Source organism: Alosa pseudoharengus, unplaced genomic scaffold, assembly GCF_046254945.1.
Source record: "Alosa pseudoharengus isolate Yale_2024_CS ecotype anadromous, Long Island Sound unplaced genomic scaffold, YU_APseudo_1.1 YU_APseudo_1.1_scf_18, whole genome shotgun sequence".
Classification (NCBI taxonomy): Eukaryota; Metazoa; Chordata; class Actinopteri; order Clupeiformes; family Clupeidae; genus Alosa; species Alosa pseudoharengus.
In genome coordinates this window covers 26804065-26817903 of record NW_027468650.1, presented here as the reverse complement: position 1 = coordinate 26817903, position 13839 = coordinate 26804065, and the positions used below count along the sequence as shown (strand labels likewise).

Here is a 13839-nt window from a genome sequence, read left to right as displayed (position 1 = left end):
CTTTCTGGACAGAACTCCCTCAGGCTACATGGCTGCTTGCACACAAGTTGGATTTTTCCTATATGTAACATTTGCTTTGGTTTTAATGAAAAGTTGTTTAAAATTTGACTCAGTTTTCAAAAGGAGTTTCATTCCAACAGGTTGTGTGTATATCCACTGTATGTACTAGTGGTAGTGGTATATCCACTTATTCTGTTGTTCCTTTATCACATCATTTTATAATACTGGGAGGCAAATATTATATGACAAATAAGCACTGTGTATTTAGACACCCATACATGAACCTGTGTACGCTATGTATTTGCACACTCAAGGACCAAAATTACTATCAACTGAGAAAAACATGTATGTGCCGTGTAGATGTGAATGTACCCATTCACCACACACACACACACACAGTAACAATAAACAGCGAGGGAGAAATCGGCACAAATCCACTTAACCTCAGCGCGCAGGCCAGACCTTGGGGTCCATTTCCATTATGGTCTGTAATAACTGAGCTCTCGCAGGTAGCTGGGCACACTGATACTGACTGCCTGTTGGGTCGCTCAGTATGGATGGCCGCTAATGATGCACACCCTCCCCACAACCAGCTCCCCCCTCTCCAGGGGAAGAGAGAAAGAAAAACAGACAGTAGGGCATAGAAACAGCTAGAGTCAGAAGCCCCAGCTGGGCAGACACATGAGGATGCTAAACGCAGGTTACTTCAGTCCAGAGAGAGGCTCTCATAGAGTTTTTTGTTTGTGTTCATTTGAGCCAACGGTGTTTTGTATTGAAATATAATATATTTGATATATTTCACGTAGGGGTGATGTGGTGGTTGATGTGTGTAGCCTGCCTGCTTCAAATGTAACATTTTGTGGTTGCAAAACTAAAATTGCCTGGTAGTGGTACAGATTGAAATAGCTTGTTCACTTTCTTTATCAGCCCAAATATTAAGCAGAGCCGTGCTTTCCTGTGCTATCATTTTGTCTGTTAATTGTATTGCTAGCAATGCCATCAATTACATAAGTTTAGTGACTAGTTATCTCTTGGCACCAAATCGCCCTTACCTGGTTAATCCGGCCTTTTACCTTGACACCACTAAGTACAGGGTGGCCGGAGGGAAAAGGTGAGGCCAGAAACCAGGGGACAATAGCCCTGAGGAAGCCTCACGGAGGCACAATCAAGCACGAGAAGTGATAATGGCGAAGCAATTAGCCTCCACAAGCCTTAATTTGCCCAGTTTTGGCTGGACAGTGTGGGCTACTGTAATTTAGGAGGAGACGTCAACAGGCAACTTTATTAGAAAACTCTTCCCCCAGTTTCCCACCAGTTATTCCCACATGAGATGATGTCCACAATGACATTTTCAACAGTGATGGGCAGTAGCTTGCTACTTGCAGCGAAGCTACTAGCTGAACTACATTTGTCAGTAGCTTGGTGGTAGCGTAGCCATTTTCTGAAGCAGATAGCTTTTCAATAGCTTAGCTACTTTTTTTAACAATGTCAGAAGCTACATTTTCCAAAGCATTTGTGGAGCTCACAGTAGAACTTCCTTCTGGCCACTTATACATGAAAGTTCATTTCTATTCAATGGATCTGAAGAACATGACACGTTTGTCCAACTAAAAAAAGAGACGGGCATTGGTCCTTTATTGCACTATATTGTCTGGGAAAAATTTAGGCTAGTCCATTCGGTGTAAGACAAACTCATTTTACATGGCAGAGATGAAGCAGCGAAATTGTGCTTGCAAAGATGTTGGTGGTAGAGTCTGGTTTGTACTGCGTGGTTATAAAATAGGCTGTCAAATTTTTGCATTAGTTTTAACTTGCACATGGTAAAGATAAACTGACTGGGTAGCCTAATTGTACTTCTAAATGTAGCACCACAATTTCAGCCAGGTGGAATTAAACTGGGATAATCAAGAGAAGGTGAAACCTTTACAGGCAAAAATCCACCAAACAATGAAGATGCAAACATGCATGCACGCACAGTTACATAGTGTATTCCTTTGCTATTGTACTTCAAATATAGTTAAAAAGTTTGGAGTTAGCTTGCAGTTGATCCTGCAAGCTTAAGAATTGCCCAAATTGAGCATGCCCATGGGCCATATGCACTCTTTCTCAGTACATGCCTTTTGTTATTATGTGGAGTCTTTTTTCCCCAAATTGATTTTGGAGCTGTGTGAGTAACAATCAAGGCTTATTGGACATGTTATAGCCTACGTGTAATTAAAGGTAACTAAGTTACTGTATCTGTTTGACGGAGTTATGTTGGCTAGGCCATTGAAATAGCACTGACTAGGCATTATTTGGCATGTATTATTTTTGTAAAAAAACAAAGTAGCTTCTGATGTAGTAAACTACTTTTGCAAAATGTATGTAACTTAGCTAGCTGCATTTTGTCTAGAGGAAGCTTTTGTGTAGTTAAGCTTCATTTCATAGAGTAACTGGTAGCTTAGCTCACTACATTTGAGTAGCTTGCCCATCATTGGTTTTCACTGGGAGTTGCAGACAGACAACTATTCAATGCCTCATCTTGGTGCAAGTGGTGGCAGTTTAGAAGACAGAAGAGACATCAGTCGAGAGCTGAGGAGCTCTAACTGTGCTGCATTCCCGACAGAACCTGGACATGCCAAAGTGAGGGGGGAGAAAAAGCTCTCCGAATCAACGTCAAGCCGGTACTGTAAGTGATGCACTGTGTGTTCTCTCTCACACACACACACACACACACACAAAAACTGTCACTGCACCTGCCAGATCTGTAAACCCAAATTTCGCCTGAGCAAGCCGGGTGAGTCAGCTGAATTTTGGGAAACCTGAAAAGTGAGCCAGCCAGCGGGTCTGGAAACCGGATCATCCATCCAACCAATTGCGACACCGACTGAGCATGATGACAGAAATACCGTGCTGCCGACTCAATAATTTCTCCGGAGCCAACGACTAGCTATCAACTAATCTCCATAACAAGCACGCGGGGATATAATTCCCCTTGACAGATGTGTTCACACAGGAGACAAGCCAAGACCACCGACTCCCTGTGCCAGCATGAGGCCACCACTGGTACAAACCGCAGGCTCCAAGGCCTCCATTCCAACCTAAACCAATTCTGAAGCATGGAGCACTTTTAAGAGACCACCAGTAGCCAGTATAGCATTTGCAACTCGAGATCCGAGTAGAACGAGACATAAAGATACTTTAAACTACATCCATCTTCATTGGGGTGTAGCTTGTATGACTGGGCACTGACACTTTGAAGAAGTAGGGGATAGACCTTCAAAAAAAGTCTTCAGGGAGTGCGGCTGGGCTAACAAACATTCTTGTCTTGATGAATGTCATAATAGCTGATACACAGACATGTTTTAACTGAATAGCCAAGTGATAATATAGGCTTTTGAAATCTCCCCTCAAGTGCCTCACATTTTTAGAATATTCTGAACATCCCCATTCGTCGGGATGAACTGAATCCCCGATATCATAAGCCAACTGGAGGGTGGAGGTGTCTTACCTGAGGCGTTGGGGTCGCTGGGCAGGGGGGAGAGAGGGTGGCGCGGGGTGCTGCCCTGTGTCTGGCTGCCCTCCGCTTCGCCCTGCCTGCAGACGGAGCAGAGGAAGCCGCCATGCGAGCGCGGGTCCCAGTCGGCCTCCTTCCCCTGCCGTTCACACTCTAGGTGGACCCATCTGGTGAAAGAACAAAATGTATGTTATATAAACACACAGACAGACAGGCACACAGGCACACACACGCACACACATCTGTCATTATGACAACCGCTAATTTCCTCATTCTCAAACCAGCACATGCCAGCTCCCGTGAGGTGAACTTCACACGAAACGTCATGGGGGGTCTGTTTGCTTCTCCACTTCCTCAATGTGCCCTCCTCTCACCCCCTCGGTTGTTGACGCTATTAGAGCAAATGGATTTGAGGGAATGGCTTCGAAGAAAGACCCCCTCTTTTCTCTCCTCTTCTCCCATCCCCCAACCTTCCTCCCTGTTTGCTGCAGGTGGCCAACGTAGGGGTGGATAGGGGTGGGGTATTAAGGTTCCTGCCAGCCCCCACTTCCCCATTCCCCCCTCACCCCCCAGAGGCAATTACATCTCCACAGAATCAGCAGGAGAGGAGGCGCCCAGGAGAAGTCTGTGGGCAACCTGCCAAACCAGAGCAGAGAGCAGCACAGTGCTGCCACAACACGCACAGCCCTGCCGTACCAATGGCACTTTAGACCAGCCTAATGTGGTTCTCAGCTACTTCTGGCCAGCATGGGAAAACTATAAACAAATGATCACTCACCTATCTCTTAAGGATCTCACATTAACATTAACTATTACCAGAGTGGTACCAGTGCTGTTAGCCATTTGAAGTCTGTAAAGGATGGGCTTTTTTTTAGAACGGGAACCATGATGAGTGAATCCTCACAATACACAGCAAGACAGGAATTATTGGGGGATTAGGAGAAGGGGGGTCAATTACTTAACTCTAAGAGCCACTTTTTATGGCATCATTGCCTTCTAAGGTCTACCTGCTTAAGCAAGCTTTAGATGGCTGGAACTTCCAGAGAGGACCCTGAAGGATTCTGGGAATGCCTGGAGGTCTTATGAAAGGAGATATGTTTCACTCATGTCATCTCTTTACCAGCCTCTCCTCGGGGACAGTTTGGCCTAACGTGATTACCGGTTTGGCTAACACAATCTTTAATGACCTTTGAACTGACAGTGACTCCAGGGCATATGAGATGGTCTGCTCTGAGTGTGATGGATCAATAAGGTGCTTGTCCTCTGGCGGAAAAAAACACATTAACACCAATTCAACACACACACACACCGGGATGGGCAAACAGATTACAGCCACAAACTTCCACACAAACACACACGGATAAGCATAAACTTGCCCCCCTCCAAAAAAAACACATTCCCTCTGCGAAGGGAATCCATTGTGGCATCTGACCTCAAGCAAATTGTCAAACCCCGATAATGAAATCCATTTGCCACACCAATTACATGCACACAACCCCCAAAACCACCCTGCCGCCCACCCCCTTTTGTCAACATCTCCTTTTCTCTACAAAGCAGTCACTGTGTCAGCTGCATGAGCCTGTATCAAACTATGTCAATGTCTCCACAGGCAACGCCTGCAAACAATCCATCCGTTGTGAAAAGTCCTTGTGCCATGAGTGCGAATGTGCTGAATACCACTCCATCTATGACGATCGCATCATGGACATGACTGCTGCATTTGACATGACATCACAAGATCAACATGATGAAATATTTAACAGGACAAGGGACACTGGAACACGATTCTGCACAAGATACGACCCTCGGCCCACTCAAGAGACACTGCAAAGCATGTGTGCCGTCAATAAACGTAAATGTATGTTGGTCGCACACGCGCACACACAGACAGACATACGTGTGCACTTTCATTTCACATGCTTCCAATATTCAACACATTTCACAAAAGACTTATGACACTTCAAAAAAACAACAACAAAAAAAAAAGAAACAGGGAAGTCTGTGGGTTGTCATGGTAACACACATACCCCTTGCAGGTGTGGCAGGTAAGCAGGTCCTTAGGGGCTTCAGCAGCCAGGCTCCTCCCACAGAGGGGGCAGGGATGAGCTGGGTCCGGTTGCCGTTGGCAATCGTCACAGAGCGGCCCGGCGGATGACCACTGGCCGTTGGCTCGAGTGCCACACTGCGCACACACCCGACAATTCTGAGAGAAAGAAAAGGAGATAGAGATAGAGATAGAGATAGAGATATAGAGAAAGAGAGAGAGAGAGAGACACAGACAGACAGACAGAAGGACAAATGTTAAATAAACATTCTGTCTGCACTATAGTTCAACTTGTCAACACCAATCTATCAATGCAATGTCACACAACCCATTCTGCGGTGATGCTAACTCGCCTTGGCATCCCAGGCATTACAATCTTTCAGGAAGGACTCTCAGTAGTATCCTGCCTGACTTGACCAATCAGAATATTGTTAAAGAAGACGTCAGATATCACTGCTCTAAACGCTGTGGGTTCAAGCACATATAGATGTTCATGGCCAATTATAGCAAATCACACCTCGGCTAGCTCACAAATATACGGTCACAATATCTACAACGCCACGCATGCAGTCCCTGGCAGATCTTCTAACTACACAAGCAGTGGCGAACACAGAGCTCCGCTGAGCTTGAAATGACAATCTGCCTGCTAAATTAAGCCCCTCGAGAGCAGGGCGTCATTTTCTCTCTCTCTTTCTCTCTCTCTCTCTCTCTCTCTCTCCTCTCTTTCTCTCCTCTCTTTCTCTCTCTCTTTCTCTCTCTCTTTCTCTCTCTCTTTCTCTCTCTCTTTCTCTCTCCTGGCTTAATGTGTAATGTGATGCAGATTGAATTATGCCGTAATTAGGGTTTTTGAGAGAATCCTCCGCGCCTCCTCTCTCATCGCTCTCCATCTGTTCCCAGCGCTGCCGGCAGGCCCCGGCCGTTTGATCAGAGATTTGAGAAATTTATTAGGGTGTGATTTAAGCTTTCAAAAGGCCACTTCAAGCTCATCAAGACCAGGGGAGGGTGGGGAGAGTGGGTGGTGGTGGGGGTGTGAGTGGTGGTGATGGTGGCGGAGTATGTGGAGTGTGTGTGTGGAATAAGGAAAATAAAACAAGCATTTCGGAAAAAAAGGGGGGGGGGCAATCACATCAGAGCAGAAAAAAACTATTTTCCTGTACACACACACACACACACACACGCGCGCGTGCGCGCATGCGGCGGCTCAAGTTAAAGCTTTGGCCGGAGTCCAGCGGTTTCTAATGTCCAGTGGCTTCAATTCTATCAGTGGCTGTCAGAAGGCAGGGGGAAGGGCAGGAGTGAGGCAGAGTGAGGAAAAAGAAATGGTGATGGTGAACGGCCAAATAGAGAGAGAAAGAAAGGAAAGAGGACAGAGCAAGAACTAGAGAGCAAGTAACGCAGCGGAGAGAAAGCAGCAACAACAAAAAGCAGATGCACTGAACTGTATGCATGTGTGAGCATACATGAGTATGAACATGTGTATGAATCTCTGTACGCCTGCATGTGCACGTGCATGTGATTGTGTATGTGTGCGTGCGGGTGTGTGCATTTCAGAGAGAGGATGAGTTTGAGAATGTGAGCGTGTATGTGTGCATGACAATGAACATGTGAGTGTGTGCATGTGTATACGTCTGTGTGTGTGTGTGTGTGTGTGTGTGTGTGTGTGAGTGTGTGCATGTGTATACGTGTGTGTGTGTGCATTTTAGAGAGAGGATGAGTTTGAGAATGTGAGCGTGTATGTGTGCATGACAAGGAACATGTGAGTGTGTGCATGTGTATACGTGCGTATGTGTGAGTGTGTGCATGTGTATACATGTGTGTGTGTGTGTGTGTGTGTGTGTGTGTGTGTGAGTGTGTGCATGTGTATACAGTACGTGTGTATGTGTGTGTGTGTGTGTGCGTGTGCGTGTGTGTGCATGTGTATACATGTGTGTGTGTGTGTGTGTGTGAGTGTGTGCATGTGTATACAGTACGTGTGTGTGTGTGTGTGTGTATGTGTGTGTGTATGTGTGTGTGTGTGTGTGTGTGTGTGTGTGTGCATGTGTGTGTCTCTAACAGCCCTGAGATGTCCATTAGTGCTGCTGGACCGTCGTGTGTCGTCAGCCACCAGAGCAGCGCTAGTACTCAGGCTCTCAGGTGGGGATTCATTAGTGCCCATCAGCAGCCTGTGTCGTCCACCCGCCCACCTCTGAGCACCTGGACAGCCCTCTCCACTCTCACACACTCCTCTCTCATTCCATCTCTCCATGTCTGTCTGGGTCATCCCCATATCTGCCTTGTGTGGATCTCATATCTTACCTCTCTCTAAGAACAAGAGAGAAACTCTACTAGCATTTGATCTAATCCTAGAATCTCTATACGGACATTGTTTCCATCTCTATTCAATCATTTCATTCCAACCATAACTCATTTCTTCCTCTGTCTGGACAGCTCTTCCCACCTACTCATCCTCCTCTCAGCTCACCATTTATCCTGCACTACTCCTGTTAGCACCTCCTCTCTGTCCATTATATAGCATTGCATGGCTCCAGGAAAACATAGACTGACTCTGTGAACAGGGAGCCAGTGTGTGTGCGTGTGTGTGTGTGTGTGTGTGTGTGTGCGTGCGTGCGTGCGTGGCCCTGTGGCCTGTAAGGCAAATGCACACAGCAGCTTGTTCTCCACACACACAAGAGAGTCAGGACCCTGCAGGATCTGACTAACTCCAAAATGACATTGAGACAATGGAGCACCGTCCATGACATTGTAGCTAGCGGGCCAACGCAAAAGCGTGAGTGTGTGTTACTGTTGTTGTTAGTGTGTATGCGTGCATGTTTGAGGGGCATGGGCATGACCTCAGCAGCCATAGTCATTCACACTACACTGTTGACCGCAGGGACTCAAGACATCCTCTTGCATACAGGCACACTGTACACCATCAGCCAGCTGGCAAGGACATGCTCCTCATGGTGCGAACCATAGCGCAGCGGAAGCGTCAGCACCCAGCACCACGAACGGGCTCAGTGCCCGTAAGGACCCAAGTTCGAGTCCAGCCTGCGGTCATTTCCTGAACCCACTACCCATCTCTCTTCCACTCAGACTGTATTTGACTGGACAGTGAAGAGATAACAAGTCTATAAATATGACTTTTAAAAAGACCTGCCCCCATAGGAGCACCCCGTGGTCCATTTCCACCCATCTGCACATCACATTACACACCATCTTTCACCTAAAGCCAATCTCTTGTACTCACTGCTCTTCTCTGGGCTCAAGATAAGCAGAGGGGGGATAGTTCTCTATCTGCACTGGAGTGCAGGAGAGGCCCCTTGGTCAGCAGAACAGCAGGGTGCTCCAGGCTCCAGCCCCAGCAACGGTGTGGGGTGGGGTGGGGGGGTGGGGGAGATTTGCAAGCAGATAGCGTTCGGCCCTCTGGGGGTAGGAGACTTGAGCCGGGGCCTTTCCAGCTCAGCAGCCTACCTCCTAGCACAGTAATGCTTTCAGCACGGAGCCTACACTCCACTCAAGAACCTAAAGGCTCAGGCATGCTGCAGTGTGTGTGTGTGTGTGTGTGGCGCGCTTTAAAAGAATCGCCAAAAAAAAGGCAGCTCAGCTCCATCCAATTCTGCAGCCCTGAAATCTGCCCCCACCTCACAATTTTTTTTCCCCCTTTCGGCCCGGAAAGCTTCAACAAACGCCCCTAAGAGGTTGCTTGCGCGCGCGCACACACACACACACATAAATACAAAAGGCACTAAGAGCAACAAAAGCTATTTTCAAACCCAATGCTAAAGACAGCCTTGAGATTCTACCGGGGAAACTAAAAGGTGTGTGTGTGTGTGTGTGTGTGTGTGTGTGTGTGTGTGCAGCAGTGAAGCACTAGGGAGATTGGGGGGAAAAAAACAACCTCTCCATCTTCAGACAGCCCGTTTAGCACTCCTCTTGTGCCGTTAACTCCTCACACTCGGCCTTGGCCTCCCTGCAGCCCCTTCAGTCCCCGCCCCCCCCTCCCCGCCCACCTTCCCGTTCTCTACCTGACACCTCCAGCCACCCGTGGGAATGGCGTCCATGACGGGCTGCAAGCAGTATGTGTGATAGCCTTTGTCGCACATGTCGCACACCAGCATCTTGTTGTCATCCCCTGGGTTCCTGTAATGGAGAGAGAAAGAGAGGGAGGGAGAGAGAGAGAGAGAGAGAGAGAGAAAGAGAGAGAGAGAAACACTGGTTCAAATATCGTGCATAAAGAGTGTTGAGGCCCCTAGAGTGGGTTATGAGAGTAGTTTGGTCTGATGTATAACATCCATCTGAATCACACCTGGACTTCTAAAAGCTACATAATGGATAGAATTGAAATGTGTAATGGATGATCGGTATCTAGTATCACATAACGACCATCCCCAGCCCAAACACACACACACAAACAAATGTGCAGCCACACCTAAACATGCAAAAACACACACACACACACAAACAAATACACAGCAACACAAACAAATAGAAACTTCAAGGATGCCAAGGTTTCTTATTTATCAAGCCAAACAAATTGTGCTATAAACCCCCTCCTCAGGCTGAAGCTTGGGGGAGGGGCAAGAGAGGTCTCTCTCTCTCTCTCTCGGCGCAGAGCGGCACGGCTCGAACCTGTTGGTGGAGATAAATCTGAGTGGCCACTGCACGGTGCGGTGTGGCGCGGTGATTTATGGGTGCTGGGAGAGCGGCGGGAAGGGAGTCGGGGGATAGCCACCCAATCCATCAGCATCCAGGGCGTATATTTTCGTGGGGCCCGGCTGCTGCTGCCGCTACCGCCACCGCCACTGCCGCAGCTCCTCCACTCCGGCCCCCCAAAATGAGAACGTCACTGGATATTTACAGCTGGGCCGCCGGAGCCATTAGAGCTACTCTCTCCACTTGCCAAACCGCTCTCATTTGCTCGCTCACTGGCTGGGGAAAGTGCACACACACACACATATATATATATTATATATATATATGCCTTAGCAGCAGCGCCACCACCACCACCACCACCAGCCCCACGCACAGCACACCAGCCCCTCACTGCAGTCCATTTACAGCTAAGCTCTATAGCTAGGGTGGGGGGGTGGGGGGTGTAAGGGTTAGAGAGAAGAAAAAAAAGAGTGGAGAGGAGGAAGAGATGGAATGAAAGAAAGAGTAAAAGAGAGCGAGAGAGAGAGAGAGAGAGAGAGAGAGAGCGGAAGAGCGAGAGACAGCGAGAGAGAGAGAGCGGAAGAGCGAGAGGGGGAGCATGAGACGCGAGCATGATGGGAGTGGGGGGGTGGGAAGTAGGGGAGGCTTGAACGAAAATAGAATCAATTTAGAGAGCTGCTTCTTGCAGAGCCAGTGGAATTGAATGGCTGCGAATGGCAGCGTATGAAACAGTAAGGTTTTGCGACTACCTCTGGACATCTTCGCACTTGAAACTCTCCAGCGCTCGCTGACCACAATAAAAAAAAAGGGCAGAATGACTTATATGAGAAGAGAGGCAGACAGTGCCCTTGGGCCTTACACCTACACCTGACAGGCTTAGCAGGATCCCAAGCCAGTCTCCCTCAGGTTAAACTGGCCGGTGCCCATCACAAACAAACACATTCACACACTTCAGTATAGACAGACCAAGCTCTCTCTCTCTGAAGCGCACACACACACACACACACAGCATGGTGCATCATCTGCATATTGCCATCACATTAGATGTACAAAAGATACTACAAGAGTGTGCAACATGGCAAATAAGAATAAAGTTCTCCCTTCACACATGCATCTAATGAACCTACAGCAGTGGTCATCCTAATAACCCACACACTACGTAAGCAGCCAGCATCATCACACAAAAACGTATGCTGTCCATTCACGGAATAACCCTTGACCAAGGCTCTGCTGATGCAGAAAGGTCAGTGAACAGAAAAAGGTTACGTGCAGACTATGCCTCAGTCTGCATCACTGAACTGATCACGCAACGCAACCACACACACACACACACACACACACACAGCAAAGGGGGTCACATTACTGGTGACACAGGTGCTAGTATGAACTAGGTCAGAGGGACACATACAGGACCACTGCTGATGCTGACCATGGAAACATTAACTGTTGAGTGGGTCAACTACTGAGTGAAAGTGAACAAACACAAAATACTGTGATGCTCTAACATTCCTACAGTGTTGCAGCCTAGCTAGCTCTAAACAAAAGGGGTTCATTTTCCATAATAACAGAATTTTTACATAAAAACAAATATGATTGGTATTGGCTATTTTTTTCTGATATAAGATATAATGGACAATGCACATTTTCCCAATGTATTAATTGTACTATATTGTTGGAAAAGTTGAAAATGAACAAAACATATGTGAATAAATAAACCAACACAACCTACTCAATCATATGCACGTACACACACACACACACACACACACACACAAACACTTGCTGCTAAAGAGGGAGGCTGGCAGGAGAGAAATTGGATTGTGCTCAACAGAGAGTGTGGGTGCATACAGGGATGATCAAAACCCTGAGAGAAAAACAAATCTCTGGAGCCCTCTCCTCTCATCTGCCACACTGCTGCTCTGATATTAACACACACACGCAAGCACACACACGCAAGCACACACTCACACACACAAACCATCAAGCTCCAGTGGCTTCAATTTATTTGGTTGGGAAATACGCAGACATCATTTTTTCCCAGTACTGTTTTTCCATCTCTAATTCATTGCAAAGGGGAGCACAGGTAATGACATTCACTCGAACCTTTTGTACACATTCCAATACCAGGGTCATCAGCCTGCTGATGCTCCCCTCATACAGACACAGAGCATACAAACACACACACACACACACACACACTAACAAACATACACACGCATAGACATATGCAAACACACACGCATTAACAGACCAAAAGCGCCATAAAAAACAAACCCACGAAGACCCATAAAAACGCACAGAACGAGCCGGCTAGCCAAAGGAGAGACGGACGCTACTCACCTGCAGGCCAGGCAGACCTTGCAATCGGGGCACTGCCAGCCGGCGCGCTTGAGGGGCGTAGCGGCCACCTCCAGGCAGGCCCCGTGGTAGTGCTGCCCGCACGTGCTGCAGAAGAGCTGGTCATGCAGGTCCCCCGAGCTGTCGCACACCAGGCACGTCACCTCATCTTTAGCTACAGAGAGAAAGGGTGAGAGAGAACAGAGAAAGAGAGAGAGAGAGAGAGAGAGAGAGACAGAGAGAAATAGATAAACAGAAATATAAACAGATCAGAGTATGTTAACCCAATACACATGCTAACCCTAACCCAAACATGCAAGGTGTGCTGCATGTGAATTTGCAGTTGTGTGTGTGTGTGATATGACAGTCACTCACATCTGTGCAGGGCCTGTTCAAGGTGATCGGGACAGAGCAGCGTGTATCTCTTGCAGTCCTGGAAGGTCCCGGCAGCAGCAGCACAGGGGAAATGGTAGGAGCGGCAGCAGCCGCCCTCACAGCACTTAATGGATGCTCCAAGGCGCTTACAGTATGCACAGAACTGTGTAAGAGACAGGGAGAGAGAGAGAGAGAGAGAGATTCAACACATTTTTTCATCAGAGCTGTTTATGTGAAGTGTTTGTGCATTCCTACATTTGTAACCTCATGAAGTGTGTGTGTGTGTGTGTGTGTGTGTGTGTGTTAGTTAATATCAGAGCAGGAGTGTGGCGGTGGTGTTCACTGATGTAAATAAGTGTTGTGCCGTGGTGGGCCTCACATTGCAACAAATCACATGGTTGGACTCCAAGCATTCTATTACCGTCATCACATCATAATTGGACCATGTCACCGCAATTACAGGGGACGTTCAATCGTGTCCCGGCTAACCGCAGATTTATGGGACAAAAGAGCAGGAAACCATCAAGCTCCATGGAAAGGTCTATTTAAGGACACGAAACATTAACCTTCATAGTCTGGTATCCATATATTGTTATTTGACACTGAACACAATGGGTTTGTGGTGACGACAGACGTTTAGCTTTCAGTTATGATTGTTGATAGATTAATGTCTGTTCTTTTCAACATCCACAGAGTAACCCACATGTATCAGACATGGGATAACTGCAGATATGGCCAGACAATACCAGTCTGCCTGTGTAGATGTACAAAGAAGCACGCGCGCACACGCACACACAAAAGGGTTGTTTCTGAATAATGTACAACTTTGGGGGTCCCAGAATGCAAAATGGCCTTGAACAAAAATTGCCTTATATCAGCTGAATAACTGCATATATTTTTTTTTTTTCTCTCTCTCTCTCTCTCTCTCTCTCTCTCTCTCTCTCTCTCTCTC

General features: G+C 47.3%; 1 protein-coding gene across 1 annotated transcript in view; it reads right to left on the bottom strand.

The window, feature by feature from the left end:
• Positions 1-13839, bottom strand: part of kmt2ca (lysine (K)-specific methyltransferase 2Ca) — a gene marked incomplete in the record, with an annotated part of 117652 nt that overhangs the window by 61259 nt on the left and 42554 nt on the right. Inside the window, 5 exon segments of the mRNA XM_076290788.1 lie at positions 3491-3663; positions 5524-5699; positions 9548-9662; positions 12516-12687; positions 12888-13050. Of these exon segments, the coding sequence (XP_076146903.1) occupies positions 3491-3663; positions 5524-5699; positions 9548-9662; positions 12516-12687; positions 12888-13050 (799 nt within the window).